General features: G+C 34.5%; 2 protein-coding genes across 7 annotated transcripts in view; one reads left to right on the top strand and one right to left on the bottom strand.

The window, feature by feature from the left end:
• The first annotated feature begins 49 nt into the window (after nt 1–49).
• Nucleotides 50–5,382, top strand: LOC142986350 (uncharacterized). 5 transcript variants are annotated; one of them, XR_012960353.1, is made up of 5 exons: nt 50–183; nt 849–883; nt 1,519–1,665; nt 2,470–3,389; nt 4,626–4,764. XR_012960353.1 is itself a non-coding variant. In XM_076134807.1 (3 exons), exons 2-3 carry the CDS (start codon nt 4,213–4,215, stop codon nt 5,319–5,321), a joined length of 738 nt encoding a protein of 245 aa, XP_075990922.1. In that variant the 5' UTR covers nt 3,235–3,389; nt 4,209–4,212; the 3' UTR covers nt 5,322–5,382. The 5 variants fall into 5 exon arrangements, 3 of the variants coding, with proteins under 3 accessions (XP_075990922.1, XP_075990924.1, XP_075990921.1); XR_012960352.1 differs by having other exon boundaries at nt 849–953; XM_076134807.1 differs by lacking the exons at nt 50–183; nt 849–883; nt 1,519–1,665 and adding an exon at nt 4,209–4,254 and having other exon boundaries at nt 3,235–3,389; nt 4,626–5,382.
• Nucleotides 5,383–8,519: 3,137 nt separating this feature from the next.
• The window catches only part of grnd (grindelwald), a 32,371-nt gene continuing 17,636 nt past the window's right edge, over nt 8,520–23,254 (bottom strand). For both annotated transcript variants that reach the window (XM_076134916.1, XM_076134917.1), the window contains exons 3-5: nt 20,098–20,163; nt 18,161–18,288; nt 8,520–17,756 (exon numbers count right to left, since the gene is read on the bottom strand). In XM_076134916.1, coding sequence (XP_075991031.1) covers nt 17,439–17,756; nt 18,161–18,288; nt 20,098–20,163 — 512 coding nt within the window. In that variant the 3' untranslated portion in view covers nt 8,520–17,438. The remainder of the gene's footprint in view (nt 17,757–18,160; nt 18,289–20,097; nt 20,164–23,254) is intronic.

The raw sequence follows: 23,254 nt of genomic DNA, 5'->3' as shown, positions 1-23,254 counted from the left end.
TCCTGCAATCACATATGATTTTACTGCTACTTGTAAAATTTTCATTTCCGTTATGAACTAGTACTTTGCATATTTTTATAGGTTTATTACATTTACAAAACACGATGTGCGTGTTATTATTTTTAACTTTTCTTCTGTTATTCAATAATTCTGTTAACGGATATTTAAAACCTTTAAGTTCAGGTAAGACCCATGTTAATCAAAGTGTCATACTTTTATTATTTAGATTCACTCTCCCGCCGCGGTCAGGTCACGATAAAAAAAAATACGATCGGACTTTAAACTGAAATATAGAATTATTAATTAGCAGAACTTTATTGCACTATTCAATAAAAGATTGAGTTGGCAAAGTTATGATATTCATTGTTAAAAATATCGAAAAAATATAGCGCTGAAATTCCACACAGAATTCGGTCAAAACATGATGTGCTAATACCACTATTATCATAAGGACTATAATGTGTAGTGACTAACTTTTTCTATAAGATTTAACTTACTTTTGGCCAGTTACTGTTACCGGTAAGCTACACTTAGTCCGACTCACGCCATCTAGTATCGCCGAAGAGAACTATACTCTACTGTAATAAGGGGTTGTTTTACGTGGTTTTCTATGTAAATGTGATAATTTCTCGCTGAAAATAATATTCTATGCCATTTTCCATCTTTCTTACTATTTTGATACTAAAAATCTCTTTAATTCGATGCTCCTTGTCGAAAGAAACACGCATTTACATTGAACATATTGGTGTTGACGAGTAAAAATTACAAAAGTGCCTTTTGTTTACTGAAATGTTTTTTTTTTGTTAACTAATTAGATTTTGGCTTATATTCGTTATATTTCCTTTCAGGAAGCTGTAAGAAGCCACCCATAGTGATACAACCAGTAATAATCAAACTATTCAGATATCCTAAAAACTCCCTACCAAGATCATTTCGACACTTACGACTGGGAGGTATTTTTTAAGAAAACTAATAAAAGTCTGGCGATTCTGTGTTTTATTTTAACAAAGGCAAGATATTTAGGAAAACACATTTAAGTATTGAAAAAACAGTACTCTAAATATTAATTTCTATCTAAGAAATATAATGGTATCAACTTTTTTTTAAACCATGATTCTGCATTTTCGTAAAGTTTCATTAAGGTTCATTCATTCCATGTACTAATCATTCGTAAGACAATATACCTAGTAGGATCTAATCAGTATTTTTTTAAAGAGGTAAATTTTCAAATAATACTGATTAGATCCTACTAGGTATATTGTCTTACTTCCGAAGACCTAAAATATATGTCACTAATTATAGATGCAAAAGTGTTCGTATAAATACCATTGCACGAATGATTTCTCATATTAATCAGATACATTAATAAACATAGATTCTTTATGAGAATAAATCTAAACTGTTTACAAAAAGGGACCGAATCGCCCGAGTCAGGCAGCTTTACCCTAGCTAATAATAACGTTAAGACCTCAATATCTCCTATATTCTACGAGTACAAATACTGCAATTGCATAACAGTGCAGGTGGTTGAACGGCTAGAACAATAGAAACGTCGCAGCGACAAAAAACGACACAGAATATCCGTAACAATGCGATAAGTAGGTGCCAATAAAATGCGAATGAAAGAAGTTGACGTTTAAGAACCAAACACATAGAAATATGAGGGTGAGTGGAACTATTTACGAGTACGACACACGACAAAGATATGACGCTACTGATATTGTCTAACAGACAACGTAGCGACAAAATATGACGTGCCACTACGAATTTATACATCACACCATTTTTTTCAAAACTTTTGAACACGCTTAGTAACACAAGATTTACAATCTTTGCCAAGCAATAGTTTTTTGTCTGTTATTTAATATTTCTCCAATAAGAAAATCCATCTGAAGTGTGTCCAAACTAAACACATCTCAGTGTTATGAATATTAAACAACATTGTATGACTAATTCGCAATTTAATTAATATAAATAATATTTACATTGCGTACATTATAAATACCTTACGCCTACATATTGGCATGAAATTACAGCGCGTATTAATTTACTTCGCGTGTCGCTTAAATTTGAAATTTCCATCAGATAGTGATGTGTTGCAAAATACTGACTAATTAATAAACATTAAATATACAAGCCGTGTGCATAGCCGACTGACTGCGTGCTACGGTCAATGACTACACTCTAATTATTACTCATAACATTCAAATTTAAATGTTAAATCAGGTATAAATTGCCATCATACTAACTCTAAACCGTAACACCGAATCACTTTTAATTCCTGACTGTCCATATTTATGTTTATGACCAACCATATCCCACTACATAGTTGTTAATCAATAAGTCAGTACATAATTATTATACCTGTTGTAAATAAATAATTGCCTACGTTCGGTACACCAACCCGATTACTTAATTAAATGCTGTTTGTTATGTCTACTAACATTAATAATGTATTATAATTTTCAGCTGCAATGGGCACTATTTGCGTTGCTACAATATCAGATCATAGTTATAACATCGCCGTCTATCGCGGGCGTCACGTACATGGATCACTTTGATTTTGAGGAGAGATACAGGGATGTTAATGAATGCAACCCGTTTCATTGGCATCCGCTACATTTGCCCGACTACTGCGCGGATATGTTTGAGCAACTGATTCGCGCCAGGATTGCGAAGAACAAGCCCCTCAGAGTAATGAGAGCCAGAGAGTGGAGCGGAGACATATATGCGGATCAACGCTACGGCTCCCCTTACTCAATATCCGGTAGTTCTGAGTATGAATCTGAATCGTATGAAATGACACCTTACCAGAAGATGCTAGAAATGTTAAAGAAAGACATAAGGAAGGCACCAAGTAATCCTAAATATGGGGTGCTACCCAATTTAGGTCCAGTCGCAATATATAATCAAGAGATATCGAGGAGGAGTGAGAATTTCATAAAGGAGTTAGCGACTACTTACGCGAAATACGGTCAAAAAGCGTATGCAGATTTTCTTGGTTATGACGACTCTCCAGACGAACCGCAGTGGTATGTCTGGGATAGTGCTAAGAATAAGACAAAGAAGGAGAAACCTACTAAAAAAGACAGACTCACTAGAACGAAGACAAAGCACGGTGATTTAGTAACTATTGTCGAAACATTGAACCCTAAAAGAAGACGACGTTCTGCTGCAAAATTGTTTGGTATCTAAGTTAGATGTACATATTACATTTTCTGACATTAAAAGCTTTAACTTAAATTCAAAAGACGTTTTGAACCGAACCATATTTATTGTTATTTTTTTATTATAGTAACTAAGAATATATTTTTACACCCAGCGGTCAAACAGGCCACGTAAGACACACGTTGACACATGTAAGAAATCCATTAACTTTTCCAAGAATTGTAAGTATAATCGCAAGTCTAAAAATAATAGATTCTATTGTTTACCTTTATAAAGGTTCATTGTTATGTTCATAACATGAGAGTAGTTTATAAACCCCTTCAAATATGGCCGCCACTTCAGTCTAAGAAAACACGAAACAATGTTTCACTTGAGTTCGTTAATAAATGTTGGGGTGAGGATACTTTCTTTCAACAAAATACTATAAATATCATAATGATATGTATCTATTTTTACTCTTTATCTACTTATTATATTATAACAATTTTTTTTTTATATTTTTAAAATCAGTCTATCAAAACATGGGTGATGTAAAGCGATTAAATATGCAAGATTTTTCCACATAAACGTGACGGTTAGCGCATCACTAATCTGAGTTATCCACAAATATTTTATAGCCAAGCAAATCTCATGAGAGGCCACTTATGAACGTAAGAATGCGTGTCGCCGCCCTGAAAATTACTGTAAATGTTACCACCTGTCATTTTCAGTGATAGTTTCAGTTGATTGTAAATATTTGTAGTTCTGTCAGCTTTTACAGCGACGACTGACACGCGCCGACACATGTCGACTGTTCAACAGGAAATGTAAACGTAATAAGCCTTCTTTAGGGTTCCGTAGCGGCATCTCGTGAACGGAAACCTTTAAATTCGTCATATCCGACGCGACACTCCCCCTCTGGGCGAACGTAACGAATTTACAGCGTATGGGACTGATTGAATATCGGTAATATTGTTTAACAGCTTCTAAACGCCTCGTATTTTTGAAAGATTATGGTTAATCATTGTGAATTATTGTTTTAACTTAAACACATTTTTTAGGAATATGTTGAAAATTTACAAATGTGGGATTCACGTTTTAATTCAGGTAATTACATTAATAAGAACCGATGTGTTTTTGGTAGATACCTATTTATAAACTAAATTACTTTATATAGATACTTTTTTGCTATAAGAAATTATCCAAGAAGTCAATTGGTTGCTGCACTAATAAAATTACAGCTTTAATGCATTTACAACGATTTTTTATCGTTTAATATTTTAAATCAATCGAAAAATCCTGTAATATTTTAAAACACATTTCGATGCTCAACAAGAGAAGTTAACTTAATTGCAAAAAATATTTGTAGAACAGCCAGACTAAAAGCCCACTGTTGAATGGGTCACAAATTGCATGCGCGATTTTAAAAAAAACAGACATAATTTTATTAAAATATGTGTTGTATTTTCTCTCTGCAGGTTTTCATCATCCTATCATTCGACAGCACATTGTGCTCAATAGATGGATCATTCGTGCCTCGTAAACCAGAGTCGAAGATATCCAAGTTCATCGACGACCTGTGCCACCCACTTTACTGGTACCCAAGAAAGGTTCCCGATTTCTGCTTCTACCGAAAGAAGATTGTGGATGGGCCGTGCTTAACAGAAGATTCTCCACCGATACCTATGCCGATACCGATTCCTAGTCCGGTACCTGTACCACCGATGCCAGTTCCGGGTATACCGATACCAGCTCCTGGAATACCGATGCCAGGGTATCAAGTGCCAGCAGGAGCAGTGCCGTACCCTTTGCCTTTTGGGATTCCTCTCGCTCCTTCGTATCCCATGCTGCCGGTTGCCAGCATCGGGAACATAATGCCAGCAGTTCCTCTACCTGCACCACTTCCACCGCCCGTTACACCAGCACCTGCGCCTCCAATAATTCCTCGATTCCCAGCTTACATACCTCCTTATGGAGTCCATCGCAGATCTATGAGTATGGTACCAGGTCTACCTGGATTAGTGGCTCCGGACGGTGGTATAAATATCCTGCCGTTCTCAGATGCATATGCTGACCTTCTAGAAAAACATAAGCAAAAGATGATCAGACTACGGTTACAAAAACTGCTAGATGAGTATGATGGTTTTGGACAAGCATCCATTGAAGACTTTTAACTTATTCGACGTTTTTTGATGGGAAGTGTATTGCTTTAAATATAAAACATTTATTTATACTATTTGATACCAGTGTTTCTTTTAAGTTAGGTTACTATCGTTTGTGGTACAAAACTCAAGGTGGATTGTATTTTACAATTTATACATTTGTATATTATTATGCTAAAGGATTGAGCCACGTGTTAAGCGACCGCTAACTCTACCACTAGCACCTACATAGCTACCATACATTTTTTTACGTTGCACAGAATAGAGAACCAAGTGAAAAAAAATACAACAGAGTAATTTCTCTCAAACCACGTCTGATCAACGATAACAAATCTATCGTTTTGACACAAAACAGTTATACTCTCACAGAAACATTACGTGCATCCACAAACAAACGTGTTTGTATTCAGATAATTACAAGACTACGAGGACTTTGCATATCAACGAACGTGCTTTTTACAAGGTTTGTGGGATAATAATGTGCCCATGTATCTATAATGATCGAGCTCCGCGCGGCTCACACCCTCACGTTAAACAAACATTCATTCCCACAAAGGGCAGTTGATAAATAAAAATGCAGTTTAATTCACATTTGCATATCGTAATCGCATCGTGATTGTACGTTTTTATCTCTGGTTTACACGCTCCTTTAATCGACTGTACTTACACGTACCATTAATTTGCTTCTTTTTCTAACTGTACAAAGATTCTTCGCAGTTTCCGAATCATGAGTTTAATGGTCATAGGGTTTCTAGATACCTACGACTAAAATTTGATAACCTAAAATAACGAAGATTACTTTCAACCTAATAAATTATTATTATATAATATCACAAGAATGTCAACGTACTTTGCATAAGCAGCTTCATCACTAACAATCTAGATTAAAATTAAATTGTAGTAGAAGCTGAACATTATGAAATAACGATCACTTACCTCCTTATGCTTCGGATTTTGCACTTCAGTGGCGCTGAAATGCATATAATATTTTCTGAGTAAAAAATCTAGACTCGTTGAGAGTTACCCTGTTATTAAATTGCCAGCTAATATCAACCCGTGTCTAGCTAATGTTCACCCCCGTCTACCTTCACGGACGATTGCCACCAATGATTGCAAGGGTTGAACTCAACAGCTTATGACATTATTACTTTTTGCACCAAATGAATGTCATTTCACACGTTTTGCATTTGTATCGGGCGTTGACAACATTGCGAAGTAATCTCGTTATTTTTGTTTGGTCTGCAATATTTATATTTACATAACTATCTCACCTCTGCGTCCCACCCACCGACCACCGATTTACGCATACTCTGTGTCATCTCTTACGACACTGTCTATTCATAACTGAATTTGTAGTACAAAATTATGTTATTCATTACTAGAAAAACTTTAATAAATAAAAACCCACGAAACAATATAAACAGTACATAATCTACGAAGCATTCACTGATTTAATCCAAAAACAACGTACCGCCGAAATATTTATGCAACATAATAGCGAATATATCACAAAATGATTAACGATCTGTTCGTCATAACACGAGACGTCTTGACGTTGAAGATTTCTCGAGAGCGATGGTTTTATTTTAGGATAGTTTACATGTGGAAGATTAACATACAACCGTCTCTCGGAGTGATTTGCGTCCGTCTTAACAGAAGCACGTCGCACTTCATCTTACCGTATCACGTTATAAAGATGCACTATTTTGTAACAAAGTGCAGGGCTGAGCTAAACAAAATTCATAATGAATGAACGCTAATAGGTATCGGTAAAAGCCCATATTAATAACACACAAAAGACCATCGATACCTGCTGCCTGCTGTTGCCATAATGTAAATAATTGCAACACAGGTTTACCTCAACATGTTTTAAAATAATGAATGAGTTTTACTGGATACAAGCATGTCAAAGGATACACAAATGGTTCATAATCTTTATTAATTAAAATTGTAGCATTTGATTACAAGGCGACGACGAAGGGAGTGACTAAATATGCATGAAAAATATTTTACATTTTTGTCTCGCACATTGTAACAATATTATGGCACCGTGCATTTTAATTTTCAGAGTGCTCTTTGTTCGTGGTAATCCATTTTCAATATTCTGTCGGTAACTGTGAGTGGAAGTGGACTACGCTCTGTATTTACGACACCCACAATTTAAAACCGAATGTGAATTTTCGTTTCAATTACCTAATGAGTTAGAGAGAATCCTTGTTCATAAATCCCGTTAAGGATTACCTGGACGTGCGACGCAGTGTATGTTTGTAATGAAATAACGTTTTTTGCGCACTGTCGCGCCACAGGATTATCCTACAGAGGTATTCTAACTTTGACAGAGTAATAACAGGATCCACGTTGCGACCACGGCAGGGGTGGATAATACTAAAACAAAGAGTGTGTTAATAAACGAAGTCTCAACAACGAAGCCCAAGTTTTTCAGACATACTCGAAGTGCAGTCGATTGATTTTGAAATATTGCTTGCATCCTGAAGCACTTACTCCGTTCCAGTGCGTTCCGCTTTTGACGAGTTCACTAGTCTGCCAATCACTGACTCGAGTACTATAAATAAACAATATAGGTACAATATTTGAAGTTTAGACGTCCAATATTGTTCAATTTAGCGTGCCTGTCAAAAATTCGAACCGATTCAATAGGACACTTATCTTCAACAACACAGAGATACTTACTTAACTTTTTCGATAGTCTGCGAGCGTGTAGTCCATCGCTAATTTCATTTGTTCGCCTATTGAAAAAAATGTATTTCAATTTTACAAAATGTTAGTTTTCCAATATTCAGATGAACTTTCAATTATAAATGAGAGTTTAGAGCTCCGATGTTTTCTGAATTGTGAAGTGCTTTAGATTCAGTTATTGGGATTCAGGGAGTATTGTTTTCATTTCTCGAAACAGGTTTTGTAAAATATTATGTATTATTATGAAGTTTGTAAGAATCGTACCAAATGGTGTTCTCTGGTCTGGTCTGGGAAGAAGTCGAATTTTTATGAATGTACCTATGTATCTATGAATTGTGTAGCTGGTAATTTGGGAATAAGAAAAACATTTAAAAGAGTTCTATTATTGATAACTATATTTTTGCATGATCGAAATAAAATATGTGCTAAAGTTTAAAACAAACTTTAACACTTTTGATGTTATTTTATGTTTTTTACAAACAGTTTTTCAAAGTAAAACAGTAAAAGAACAAATCATTTTCAAACGTTTATTCCAATAAGATTTTTGTTAAGTAACAGATACAGTAAATTCACAGTAGTCTTAATAAATAGACAGATATACAAATATTTCCTTTTTAAAGACAGTAGATAAATTTAAAAATAGATAAATTATAGTGAACCTGATTTAGAATTTTGATAAAACAAAAGAAACATACTTATATACCTATGACATATATTTTCTATTCCTCGTTCATAAAAACGTGCTGACTATACTTTCTTCAATGTTCAAAATCTATCTGTAAATCTTAACTATTATAAATAGAAGTATAATATCAAATACAGATCTACCAAGTCATATAAAGTTTCTAATCTATGTGATGCATTTAAAAATACTTTGTTTCAATGAATTTATACATAAAATTCAATATTTTAATACAATTGTTTAGTGCAACTTACAGTGTAATAATTTCAATAAAAATATAAATTATTCTAATCTAATTACTTCTACTTTGTCTTAATTATTGGACGGATTACCTGAAGGCTCTCGAATATACAAATACATTTTCTAACACTAACTTACATACTAATTCATTTAAAATTGTGTAAATTTACTATAAATGTGATGTATAATTATCTCCTGTAATTGAATCGTAAAATAACACAGTCGTTGTGATCGATGTCGAATAACCGTTTTATAGATAAAACGATAAAATGGGAATTTGGAAAACTGTGTTAAAACCGTGCTAAATATTGACTTTGCGTGTAAATAATGATGTTGACGTATTTACATTTGAAGTGCTCTTTGTCCAGTGGTTCCGTTCATACGGTCCACGCGGCCAATATCCGCGGACCCTCTGCCTACATGTAAGCTGTAGAGTGTAATCCTTGGCTCGGCGAGGTGGTCTAAAATATCATTTTGCTTGCCATCGACGAGCCCCAATATTTCAATTACAAACTGGACGGACGACGGGGCGCCAGACGGTGATTTTCGAAGCAATTCGACGGTCAATTTATCCGGCCTGCCAATATAACCAAGTATTTACACATCCACAGATTCTCCACTTAGATGGAACATGATTTACTTGAAAATTTTAAACGTAAAGTCTCCCGTGGCAGTTATCGAGCAAAGTTTACACGTAAACTACAACGTGAAATATTTAAACAGCAATTAAAAGTAATACGATGAGGTAAAGCTGCCTGCATATGTTTGGCACTTTCGGTGAGCGCTTTAAATTGCTGTAACAACATTGTTACAATTGTTTTTAACTCACAACAGACCGTATTACTTTAGATTCGAAATACCGGACCAGTTAAAATAATAACTTATTTCTATTTAAGTACATTGACGCCGCTAGAGCTAATTGAAGTCTTAAGTAGATTTCCAGCTTTATATTTTAACTTAATACTTTAAGTGTTAATTTCTTATAGACTAAGTAACTGATAAATCAGTTATAATACACAGCACCTATTTTACTTGCGTGATGTTATGATAGACCAGAGTAACTTCGTGCGTTCTACATAATACGTGCGCTTCTATATAATCTACAACTAATCGCTATTGAATATTGTATGTGCGCAATAATACAAAACATACATATTAAATAGCTGTGCCTAATCTAAAGCTACTGGAATGTAACGTATGGACGGATCTTAAACACTTACAATAAAATATTTAACGACGCTTGAAAGGAAAAACCGATCAAGTGATTTAAGGTAACCTTTAAGGAGAGCTATATTTAAATTTAGACTTTCGGAAAAGAAAAATCACCACACTTATTTATTGTATTAGGGTAATTTACTCGATATTTGAAAGCTCTTTAACCACTCTCTTATTTATCACATACGGTTCCGTTTGTTGGAATCAGACCTAAATCTTAAATATATTTTCTGAGAAGTCGGATACATATCACTTGCTCGGTTTTGCTTTTAAACGTGAATTTTATATAACATCCTATTACTTAGCCTAACTCCAAATCTCCCTAAAAGTCTTAAATGTAGAATACCAAAATGTGATGCATTAGTAATAAAGCCCTAAGTATAAGAATTCAGAGAAAGATCTAGTAAATAGTTGTATTTATCATGGCTTCTATTTAAACAATGCCACTCGGAACATTTGTCGTGTCTTTCAAACAAAGACTAATGACAAGAATTTAGTCGCAAACAGATATTCGTGCAAGGAATCAGAGGTGGTTGGACGGTATTATTTAAATAGAAGTAGCGCTCTCTCGTACACTCGCTAAATGGTTGAAATATTAAATTGTTCTGGTGTAAGCTGTGTTTCGTATGCTCGGTATGTTTATTATAATAATCAACGAGCATGGGTCGTCAAATCGGATCAAAATGCACCCCAGACATGCATTGTGAGTGTAGAGTGATGCATGGTGTTACTCGGTGTTATTCGTGCTTGTCTCGTTACAATACCGCACGAAACTTCCGCATAGATGCATTAATACAAATATTATTTCATATGAAAATGCTTTTATGAAGTAACAAGCATTTTGTTGGGAGATACACGATTTAATTATGCATTTCTGACCCGCGTACGGTGTTAACTCATTTCGTTTCGTTAGTTATTCTCATCTGAAATTGTGATGATTCTTAGTGGAAATGTTTGTGAGCGACACGTTATTGTGATGCAATTTGAAACTTACTTATATTATTATATCGTACAGCACTTTTTAAAAACCCTTTTCTATAATATTCGTTGGAATAAATATGAATATTATCAAAGAACAAACAGCTAACAAAGATAATCACGATACATAAGCCGTCTAGCAGCTAATACCTACTTACCTACACCGACTACACTAAACGAAGCATCTGTGAGGATATTGATTTTAAAAGCAAACGTCCCTTTAACTTAACGCGGTACCTACTTATTAACATAGAGGCTGCACACACGCTCGCAACACTACATGGCAGCTAATGGTACAGCCGCAATAGTTCAATATTCCAGCTATACGATGTATGCGATTGCTCGTCTCAAGTGCAATCGAAGCGATTATCACACTCCCATTGTTGTGAATTGGTTAATTTTGCTGGAATGTCAAGAGCGCATTCCTGTACGCTATGTGATGTAAAGTGCGTTGTAGCATCGTCTTAGATCGTCTGACGTGCATAACGCATTGTAATTTGTCTTGTAATTTACATATGGAGGTATTATGTGAAAGCAACCATTCAAAAGTTAAAGAATCTCACTGATCATTACTGTTTACTTGTGCACTAATGAACACATAAATCAAAAGTTGTTGAACTCATCTTTCAATTGGAAGTTAGGAAAACTTTAAAGATTTACGACTAAATATGTTAAGTTGCGAACATCGCCGCTGTCGAATTTAGTTGTGTGGTTGTTGGGCGGCAACAGCGTATAACTAACTAGTTATTGTTTACGCTCATTCGACGTGGCGGCGCGGCCATACCTGAACGTTAATATATTTTGAGTATGCACCTCGCTTTACACACTAAAATGCACATAAAGCTTGACAGAATATAGACTCATACATGTAGTTTTGCGAACGCCTGTCTGATGCCTTAAGTATCCGGTAAACTTATAGATATAAACTTAATAACTGAAGTCAGGAAGACGGCTGATTAAGAGCCACGCATTCGGGCCCCCGACCGGTGTACTGATGTGCAATCGAAAATAAAACTGACTACGATGAGAAAGAATTATGCTCGTTTCTCAAATAATAGAAGAAAAAAGTAACAAACTGTGTAGGTGAGAGAACGGTATCGATAATGAAGTATCAGCGGAACTTATAATATTTAAAGGTCACACCGCACGGAGGCGTTTCTGAAGCGAAACGGTGCGGAAGCGAATCTGCGAAGTGTAAAAATCTCGCATTGAATGTCATCGCTAAGTATTTCTTTTTGCCGATTTTATTCGACCTCCAATAAAGAGCTAGGTCTCGATTCGTCTTTATGTAGATTCAAAGAGTACTTGAATCCCGCCTCCGCTACGCCTTCGGCACCGCTTCTGTATGGCATGACCTTTGACCTTAACGCACTTAAATAATTATATTATATTTATATATTGTGCTGAAGACTGTTGCGTCACTACATTACTCTAACATAAAGGGACGTTATAATACTTACGTTAATTAAATACTAAATTAACCAAATTATATTAACTAGGATGCCGTTTCAATTGTTTTTAAGAAGGAAAAACTATTGCTTTTTAATTTGAAATTGACTTGCTAAATTGGATTCTAAAGATTTTTTTAGCGTAAAAATGTTCTTTTGTTTCTATTGACTTATGTTGGAAACATATTGACTGTTATTTAAGAGAGACAGACGGCCCATAAATGGCCTAGATGTACTAACAAGGAAGCTATTAGGATGGACGCAAGATTGCCGGATGTTGTGGCGATGTAAGGTTCTCATGCCTAGCAATTGGAATGTATAGGCAGGGTTGATACGTTCCTTGGGTAGGTCAGTTACATGAACCGATCGATAAGTGAGTTAAACAACCTTAGCCGCGGTCACACAAATGATTGAGAGCCGCTAAGAAATTGTATGAGCTGTTATGAAGGCCATGTTTCGAGTCGGTCTTAGTTGTTATCTGTAGAATTAAGCCTTGTAATGAATATAACTAGGCAAATTAACCGACTTTGGAAACAGGAGAATCTTTTCAAAAACAATTGTAACGGATTACTTAACGTACTTAAAACAACAAATAAGTTCCACTGCTACTTCATCTGTCGATAATATAGAAGCATAACAACGAATATGGTAATATTAAATCATTACAATATTTACATAGTCTCGATACCTTGAGAAACAATCAATATCACGTTCTGTATCAGATACTGCTAAGATAATACAATAGCCAAGGCAAAAAACCATAAATATTATTTTTTAAGAATTTACTCATTTTTTCTTACTATTTAAAAACCATGCGTTGTTGACGCCTCATTTTAATATCATACCGAAACTACTTAGGTAGAGTAAATTCATTTTCGTTACAATGACATGAGCTTTGGGCACGTTCTTTAAAATCTTGGTCCTTGGATGTTAAACAACAAAAGAATAGTGTTCCATAAGAATCAATCAAACTAGTAATAGTTTAATTACTTTTTGGACAGATTTTTCAGGTTGCCTTGGTCGGCTTACAGTACCATGATATTTTTGGTATTCAGGGTACTAAGTTCGAGTCTTATAAGTAACGACTTCCAAATAATGAATAACTCTTACAGAAAAACTATCATTCTGAAGTAAAGGATCTGGGCACAAGCTAATGTAAATTTTACGCGGGGTAAATATTTTGCGAGCGTTCAATTTACGTTTAAAAACGCATTTTTGTAGAAAAAGTTCACGCCTGCGAAAGATCTTCATTAGTTTGTAGCCTGTTAATCAAAAGACTAGTCAAGATTGCTTCTACATAAGCTATCGGAATTCATCAGCTTCTTGAAATAAATTTATTGCAAAAAGGATTTTTCGGAGTAAAATATGAAATTGAACAGTAGTCACAATTCGCAAATACATTTTTTATTTGGTTCGGTTATTTGCCTACAAGCAATTTGTAATATCGTTCGCGCTATCCGATACATCATTCTAAAGAGCAAAACAAAAACCAGAGTCATATTGTTAAGATGATGAAACATACACTGAACCACTTACATTGATTGGAGCCGCACTTACAAAAGGACAACCCGAGACTCTCTAGTGAAACTTTTGTTTTGAAAGATAGTTCCTTAAGTCCTCCTCAGATGTACCTCTGCTACGCTACCCATATAATATATTAGGTGTCAACAAACTACGATACTGTGCTTATGTCTACCGCTTGCCGCGTACTTATCCTATCCTTAATGTTAACTTGTGATTATCATAAAACTATCAAGGCTCGCGCCGAGGCTTAACTATCAAAAAGGCACGAAGTGGAATGCTTTATAGCCGAATATTTAACTAAAAATCGCTGTCGACAAATTAATCTAAGGGGCTATATTAAAACCCTTACTGAAACTACCTGACTTGAAACGTCACTGACTTTACACTGCGAAAATATTGCGTCCTCTATCACTCCCTCCTCTTACAGTTATCTTAAAAATACGTGTATAGCTCTAATGTTATTTAAATTAACATTATCCTTTGCATTTGGTAAGCTTATATGCGGTGATACGATACATTTTAAGCGAACATTAAAAGCAGTACATAAATCCACTTTCCATTAACATCACATTTATATTATTACGATTGAGCTCGGAATGTATAATTATTAATACATATTATTATATTCAAAACGTATGAATTTCCAAACAAATATTGAAACTATAATTTAAGATAGAAATCTCGGTGAGACACCAACCTGTGTAGGTATGATATGATACACTTTTGCTTAATTCTCAGAATTTACGTCATGTCTACTCATAGGTGTATTTCGTTGTAAACGAGTCATGTTCTTACACTAAAAGACCTACAGTTTGGCCTTAACTCTAAGTAAAGCATACAAGAAAGACACCCGGAAACCTTAATTTGTCAACACCTTACAAAATATACAATCAACAAAATAACAATAATACGAAATATTAAGTTATTGCAAGTTAATTCACAAAACTAACATTAAACAAGTGCCCCACACCAAACAACAATAACATACACAGTAGCCATAAAATAAAAATACTACCTCAGCCATGCTGACATTTATTTAACCCGAGTCGAACTCGAAAATATACAACAAAATTAAGTAATAAGCAATGTTTATTCTAATGTGAATACTTTCGTGATACTCTCGAGGGATCGCCAGATACGATTGTCACAATTATTACAGTTTGATGAAAAATATATACGCAAGTATGGCTGTTCTAACGTCGGTATTTCTAACAAAACACAATTTGTTGGGTAGAGCAGGGTAGACCTTGCTCTTTCTTCCCAAATATAAAGTTATAATCTCTTATTAAACACTCTTTTAGTTACATAATTGTTTCCTTACGTTTGTGATAAGTTCACCTTCATACATCTCCACAAGTAGAGGCAGACATATAGTCAGTGCAATAAGTCGCACGCATTCTTCACAGGCGCGCGCTACTCTCTCGCAAGAACGCGCACCCAAAAATTCCTAGTCCCCAGATTACATCAGGAATCACTACGACAAAAGCCAGACAGCCTACGGAAACTCTCCCTCGGTATCAGAAGGGCCTGTTTGTTCCACCTCACTGACTTCACAATTGCTATTGATGTTCCCCATCATGAACTATACAAGCATGAAAATGTAATAATGTCTTCGATTTACTTTGATGGTCACGTTTATTTGAAAATATTAATAATGTTATATTGGAATTATATACTACATTAGCTGAAACATTCATAGTGTTCATTCAACTCGTGATAAGCCATACTTTTGTAAACAGTATTATTTAAACTCAAATCGCATCTGGCGAAGGCCCGCTATACTTAAACATCTAGGCGACACGTTGTTAATCTCTACAACTATTGCTCGATACACGTTACAAAGCTTAAATAAGTACAAATAATAAATTATCACTATATTAGTACCGATGAGATGTCTCTCAATGTTCTTTATTTGTTTATTTTCGGTGACTCTCGCCGAGACACTTTGAGCTTCCCAAATTAGCTCGCACTGTAACAAGCAGCTTATTACTCATTAGAAACCGATTTTATTTTCCACTGAACTGTTATGCAATACTATTTTTTTAAATGTGATGTAATTCATTCTGCCAAACGCTGGCGAAATCGCAATATTTTTTATAAATATTAAATGTTTGAAACAAAGGAAAATATTACACGCCTACACGCTCATAAGTCTGTATTTCAAGTATTGTTCAAAGGTACTCACTAGGGATTTAAAATAAAATGCTGCAAAATATAAGAATTAATATCGATGTTGTTATTTTTTTCGATATATTCGTTGAGTACCTTCTTTTGAAGGTAGATATTTATAATTGGGTAATATGCTGATAAAAGCTTTACATTTCCTTGTAGAAAATTATAATTATTTTGTTACCAGAAGATTGGGAACATCTCAAAAGTACTCGATGCTTATTGAAAACTCCTACGTAACAGATCTATTTTATCATACTTTAGGTGATGTTTACAATGTTTCTTATTTAATATTATAATACCTATTGTGATTTTTTAACAGAACAATACATATCCAATCGATTTTTTTTATATTTATGCCGAACTCAAATATCTTTTGTAATATATAATCGAACATATAACAACACATATTATTATGTTCAGAGTAGATTTCAAACCTATGTGTATAAATAAATATCTTCTTTTAATCAGTTTATTTGATCTAAGTTGTATAATTAAACCTATTAGCTGCACAAAAGGGCTTTAAAACGACTTACAGTTAGTGTACATCTTAAAAATATTCATCTTTTGATTTAATTGTTTTATGTATAAATTCATGTTTGTGCGGTACTAATTGTCTACAAGAAATTGAATAAGGTACAAACTTCGACGTTCGTATGTAATCGATCTCAGTTAAGTCGCGATGATGACTTCAGCCTATCGTTTATATTTGAAATGAAAGTCATTCGAAACAGTATGAAGACACCGACTTTTTGCAACAGTATTCGCCGTAAAATTGCTCAATAAGTCAGTAATAATTACGTCATATGGGAACACTACGGACATGAACACGACAACCCTTTCAGAATTCCTTCAGAGCCAATCAATCCATTAATTGAGAATTTTGATATTAAACAAAATTGATACTAACGTGTCCATTGGCTGTTAGTCCAATATCGGCATTACGAAAAAATGCTGTTTGGCTGTTGTCCATTACGCAGTTGGCTTATTTGGAAACGACATTAATGGAATTATCAGAAGTATTTTAAAATGCAATGTTTGGCCAAAGATCAAATACATTATGCAATTATTTTGAAAATTGAAATCAGTCACTTAACATTCTGACACGGTGGTGCTAACGTTACTCGCCACCTCTATGAATCTGATAGCCTCGCCGCCGAAGCTGACGGCTGGACCTCAGAACTTGTGGCTGGTGGCCGGCTGTTCAGGAGGAGTCACGTTCATGCCCATGTTGTCGTATGAAAAATCCAGTGTCGTGTCTTCTGCCGGGTGTCTGTTGCTAAGAGCCGTGCTGATAGTCTTGGGTGTTGTGGCACCTTGGCTCTTTTCAGTCTGTGATGTCCTCGTCTCCAAGTCGCGAACATTAAGAGGCTGCTGGGCACGTTTCGGTGGTTCAGGGTTCCTAATCTCGAGTTTTAACTCATGCTTTGGTTTCGGCATTTCTGCGTGAGGATTGTGATGCGTCAGGTCGTTGGGGTACTGCTTCACACGGCTCTGGAAATTGTGAAGGAAGAATTAGATGAAAGGCCAATTATAAGAAAGTAATAAAGTGCACGGATGAGATTGTGATGATGATTGCTGGAACGTGTAATTTAAAATTTAGATGATACTTTTTTTTATATCCTTTCCATATGAATTGCACAGTGAATGAAAATCTTGTTCCTAAAATATTGCATCAGAAAAACAACACACACAAACACACCTGTGATTTTTTGCCCATAGTGAACCTGAAGTATAAACATACATAAATAACTAACCCATGAACAAATAAATTCAAAAAACCCAGTCCAGCAATATAACCCCAACACCTCTCCCTTGAACCCAAAAATAGCAAAAAGACAAAAATGATGGTGAAGTGATTCTGTAGATACAAAAGCAAGCCTACATATTTAATTTACCGGCTGAAACTTCTGCTTGATACACCTCCAGTTTAACCTTCCTTTGCAGACGATGATGAGAATGAGCACCATGATAGCTAGAGCCACTCCACTGATGATCAGGGCCGTCTGCGCTTGACGCTCCACACCTTCGAAAGACAAGACTGGTCAGGAAAAAAATTGTACCTACCACTTTGTACTATGTTTACGCCAGCAGAATAGTTATTGGAAACTTAGCTAGCCAGGCATACGGTTAACGTGTTGTCTTTTTAGAAACCAGGCGATATCGTTTCATGTATTTTACAATTTAATCCATGTTTCTTCATAAAATATTAAATTTTTCATTGATCATAATTACAAAAAAATTCATATCTAAGAGTTTTACGGCATTAATCGATCGAGTTGTTTGATAATCTTTAAGTCTAGTCGTATAATAAAAGTCGATAACTTATATCGACTGCTTACTTATTCTATTGATCGACAAACGATCGATTTATGCGGTAATACCCTTCGATTTTCACATGTTATGTACCTATAGTTTTTGTAAGCATTCTAATGTAGCAGTTGCATCATAGTGTATTCATGTGTTTATTCGCAAGCGTGACATCACATCGCTGTTGCATAAACTGTGCAGTGCTATTTGGCTATACACATAAAACGTAAACTAGATTTTAATAATATAGAAGATGCAAAAGAAAACGTTTGAAGGATTCCTGCCTCAGTAATACTGATTTGAAATGACGCTAGCTTCTGTATGCATAAATATTATAGTCCAATAACTGTGTTTCTAGCAAATCAATTCTATATATACAGTGTTTTAATTTCGATATGCAGCCAATGTATAGACAAGGTAAATCTTAAAATTTCCTCTTGCTTAATAAGTTCCGAATCTTATGTCACGGTTGCAATAACTAACAAACCAATCAGAGATTAAAAATTTAATATCTTTATGTATTTCTCAATATATACTATAACTCATTAAATCAATTCTTGCACCCATCTACCTTATTATACTAACATTTCATTTCAAAGTGTTGTTACAAATAAAATCTTAACACAAACTTCGATTCTTACAAAATCACAAGACGTATTGTAAAATCGTTTCTTACTTGTATTTATTTACAATAGAATTTGGTGTTCGTAGAGGTCGCACAGTCTGAGCTTATTCAATATTAACTCGCTACAGCAATTGGACAGAGAAAGGACATTCTCGTATAAAACACAGAAACCAATTTATGTCTCGTTTAAAAGAAAAATAAAGTTGGATATTTTGTTACAACGTATCGGAATCACAGGAGCAAATAGCATTTGTAATTTTGGGTGATTTTAGGTAAGGATATTGTAATACTGCTTGACCGTCGTGTTATAAAGATCGACTGACACAGTTCCATAGATTGACAAATTTTGACGTCATTTAAATGAATGAATAAATCAACGTTTTAATATAATAATTCGGTCATGTAACTAAATAAAGACGGCATTAGTTAATTTTCAATAATAAGTATTTTGACCCGAGGAAGTCCAAATCTCCTTCATAAAGAAATGACTGACCAACTATCTTACAATACTTAAGTATTTTGTTTTCATGATTACATTATTAAAATCAAAATATAATTTATTTGAAAGTAAAGATCTCCAAACTCCGTTAAGAATTACGCCCTGTGACTTTTTGTTTATAACACGATCATGTCACTGTCTCAACTGATAAAAAACAGATTATGTCTTATCACCCTCGTTAGCAGGCGTCAAAACTGATAAGCTTTTAAACTCACATTATGAGGTAACAAATGTCAACGTTAATTTTAAACCAAAATTACTTAACACATTACTAGAAAAATGACAATAAGAACAAAATACATTTGTAATTCGCTAAGGCATTGTGCATAAGCTGTACACAGTTCGCGTAAAAAACATATTATGTAAAAAAAACATGTATGGAATAAAGTTACGATACTCACTGCTATAATCTCCTCCAGGTGACATTCCCTCTGACCTCCGCAAGTATCGTAAATCCAGCAAATAACCTGTGAACAAATCATTCAAAATTTAGCCAACTTCATTCCTCTATTTGACATTACCTTCATATTGTGTAGGTAACAACGACCACAAAATCTTGCTTGCACTTGCTTAACTACAATATTATAGTATAACGAGACATAAAACATCTACTTATTAATCGCATAAAAACAATTATTCCGAGTAGAATTTTTAACTAAAAATACATCCTTTATACTGCACCACAGATGTTATCGCTTACATAAAAAAAACACCATCTACATCAAAGAATTTTCCATCAGTTTGTAAAAGTAGAGCTAATGTAAATAGCAAGAAACTCAAAAGCTAAAAAATTACGCTTCATAGAAAAATCTTCTATTAATTAACTCAACTGTGATAAGGAATACGTATAAAGAAAAAGGAAAAGCTCCATTTCCTTTACATTTCTAGAACATAATAAACTGCATTGAGAAGAAATATTAATTAAATTTTTATTTGATTAATATTTCATGGGATATTTTTCTCAGAACCAGGACTTCGGTCTACCATGGAATGAAAGTTTTTCTAATTCCTAGAAATTCATCTTTCAAAACAGTCTTTGATGCTAGTCTGCGAAATATCAAAGATATTGAAGTTTATTAAGACTTTTAGTGAAAATTAATTAAGTACTCTATGTTTATAGTTTTTCTTTGCAGAATTTACTTATTGATTGCATATTATACCACTGATTTCAGCGAACAATGAACCGGAATTCCTCAGTAAGTTCAGATTTTGTCACAGACATTAAGAGTTTTAACTGTTAAATTGTGCTTCATAAGAAATACATTTTCAACATGCATCATTGTAGATACCAAAAATTGAAAAATCAAAATCACAGTCATTAGAACTCCAGAGCTTCGTCTCAATAAAAGCAACAAAATGCTGTCCCGTTACAAAGTTTCAAATGGATTAACAATAGGAATGCATTAACGTTACTCTCTGTATACGTTTCTTTGCCGGGAGATAACAAAAAAATTAGGACCGTGTATTAAGTCGACACAGGTGAGCTCAGGCAAAAAATGTCCCAGGCAAACAATTAGCAGGTCGAAGTACGACAGGTGCTCGCCCGGGCCACACACACACAAACCTAAACACACACATACGCACACAAAAAGGGATCTAAGCGGTATGATGCGCCGAGGAAACATTGTCCCCTAACATCTACGTCCATCTACCTTCTCTGTAAATAACACCCTATCTACCTCCAAAAAACATGCATCAAAATGAAAAATTTCGTTGTCTAGTCTATATACGAAGCACAAATAAAAGTTTATTTAAAACTAAAAGGCGAGCAGGGTGCTCCTTTGTTTCCACGACTCAACTCTATCCAAAGCTTGTGCATACTTCAGTTTGTTTACTGACGAACTAATTAAAAACAGTGTTTAATGCATCGCGACATATGCGAGAAAAGTAGATTACACTTGCACGATTTGTAAACAAGTAGCCACCTGTATTTGAACTCACACATCAGGAGGAACAAATGTGTGCGTGAGATCTTAAATGTGTGTGTATCGTACCTGTCGGAATCAACAGAGCATGACTTTTATGGGTATTGTTACACCCCTTACCAATGACACTCGGGCTGCATTCTATTCGGTCAGTTATAGCTCGTGCTCTACGCTGCGTAACGATACGTTTGCCGTTACACGAGTGCCGTGGTACCGGCGCCCACCTGATACTTTAAAATTGTACGACTGATAATAACAGAGCGCAAAATGTTTGTTGCTCTATATTTGTGATAAAATTATAAGGGTTTTTTGGATAACAACCAGTCAGAGTTAGAATTCTAAACAACACTTTTTGTGACTGATAAAACAAAACGCGAAATGTTTGTTGTTATATTTTTGATAAAATTCTAGCGTTTGTATAGTACATAAATAGATGTGTATCTATCAAAACAAACCAAATCCTCGATTAGCTAGAGTAAGATGAAGCTGTCAAACTTATTGATTGAGTGGCACATTCTTAGGTGATTCCTGTCAATGCTATTCACATTCCATCCTCCACAACAAGGGTTTCATATCATTGTTCTATTAATTTTAACCTAAAAGTAACATACTAATTAAAAACCAAACTGATAATTTTGTCGAAGTAACAACGGTCGCGTATTAGCTAATTGCAATTTTTCGTCACAAGATAAGGTATAAGACTTACAAATGAATAAATCAAGCTATTTTTTAACCCTCCCTGGCAAAGATCACGCCGCTACCTTGAGTTGCCACCTGCTAACGCTGCCACCCCCTTTAACACTTAACTACTTAAAATATCTTTAGTCATTACATTGTAGTAGTTATAAATTGTAAACTCTTTAAGAGCAGCGAGACACAAGCTCTATATTTATAAATTTACTCGTGAAACATCAAATTATATCGAATAAAGACGGAGGATCAAATAATATACTCAAATGTTAAATTGATTTCTACCGAAAAATACTATGGCCTCTAACTTTAATCATAACTATTCCTGAAGTTCGAAGTCTATGGCTTAATATTTTATTAATAATTAATTCTTGAAAGTGTTATTCTTAGTATATTAAACATTTATTTTTAAATAGCGTTTTACAAATAGACTTTCAGAATTGATTGAAAATTACAAAACACTGCAAAACTAATCAGAGCTTACACGATGTTCATTAACTTCATAGCAAGAATTTCAATCTTCCTATAAACTCAAAGCGAAGGATTCCACATTAGAAAAAATATTGTAACGATATTACCGAGTAACAAGAAACCTCACAACTTTAATTATTTCATCTTGCAATGATATTCCGCAAATGGATTGAAAAACCTGATCTCGGAGAATATTTATTATAATTTATTTTCTCTTGCTCTGTTGTGGCTGACTCAAACCGCATTCGTATTATCTGTGAAGCTAATAAATCCTTGTATTTTCTCTTGTTATTTAACAGCAAGATTAAACAGTACTCTGGAGTTTACTTTATACTGTTTAGTTTAGAAAGTCCATCAAGAGATAAAATGCAAAGTATTTTACATCATATTTCGAATGTACCGTGCAGTAAATTTATTGTTTTTGTTTTTGTGAAAATACAGTATTTTCTATAACATTTGCACTATTATCGTG

Source organism: Anticarsia gemmatalis, chromosome Z, assembly GCF_050436995.1.
Source record: "Anticarsia gemmatalis isolate Benzon Research Colony breed Stoneville strain chromosome Z, ilAntGemm2 primary, whole genome shotgun sequence".
Taxonomy (NCBI): domain Eukaryota; kingdom Metazoa; phylum Arthropoda; class Insecta; order Lepidoptera; family Erebidae; genus Anticarsia; species Anticarsia gemmatalis.
This window is presented reverse-complemented; position numbering and strand designations above follow the sequence as displayed.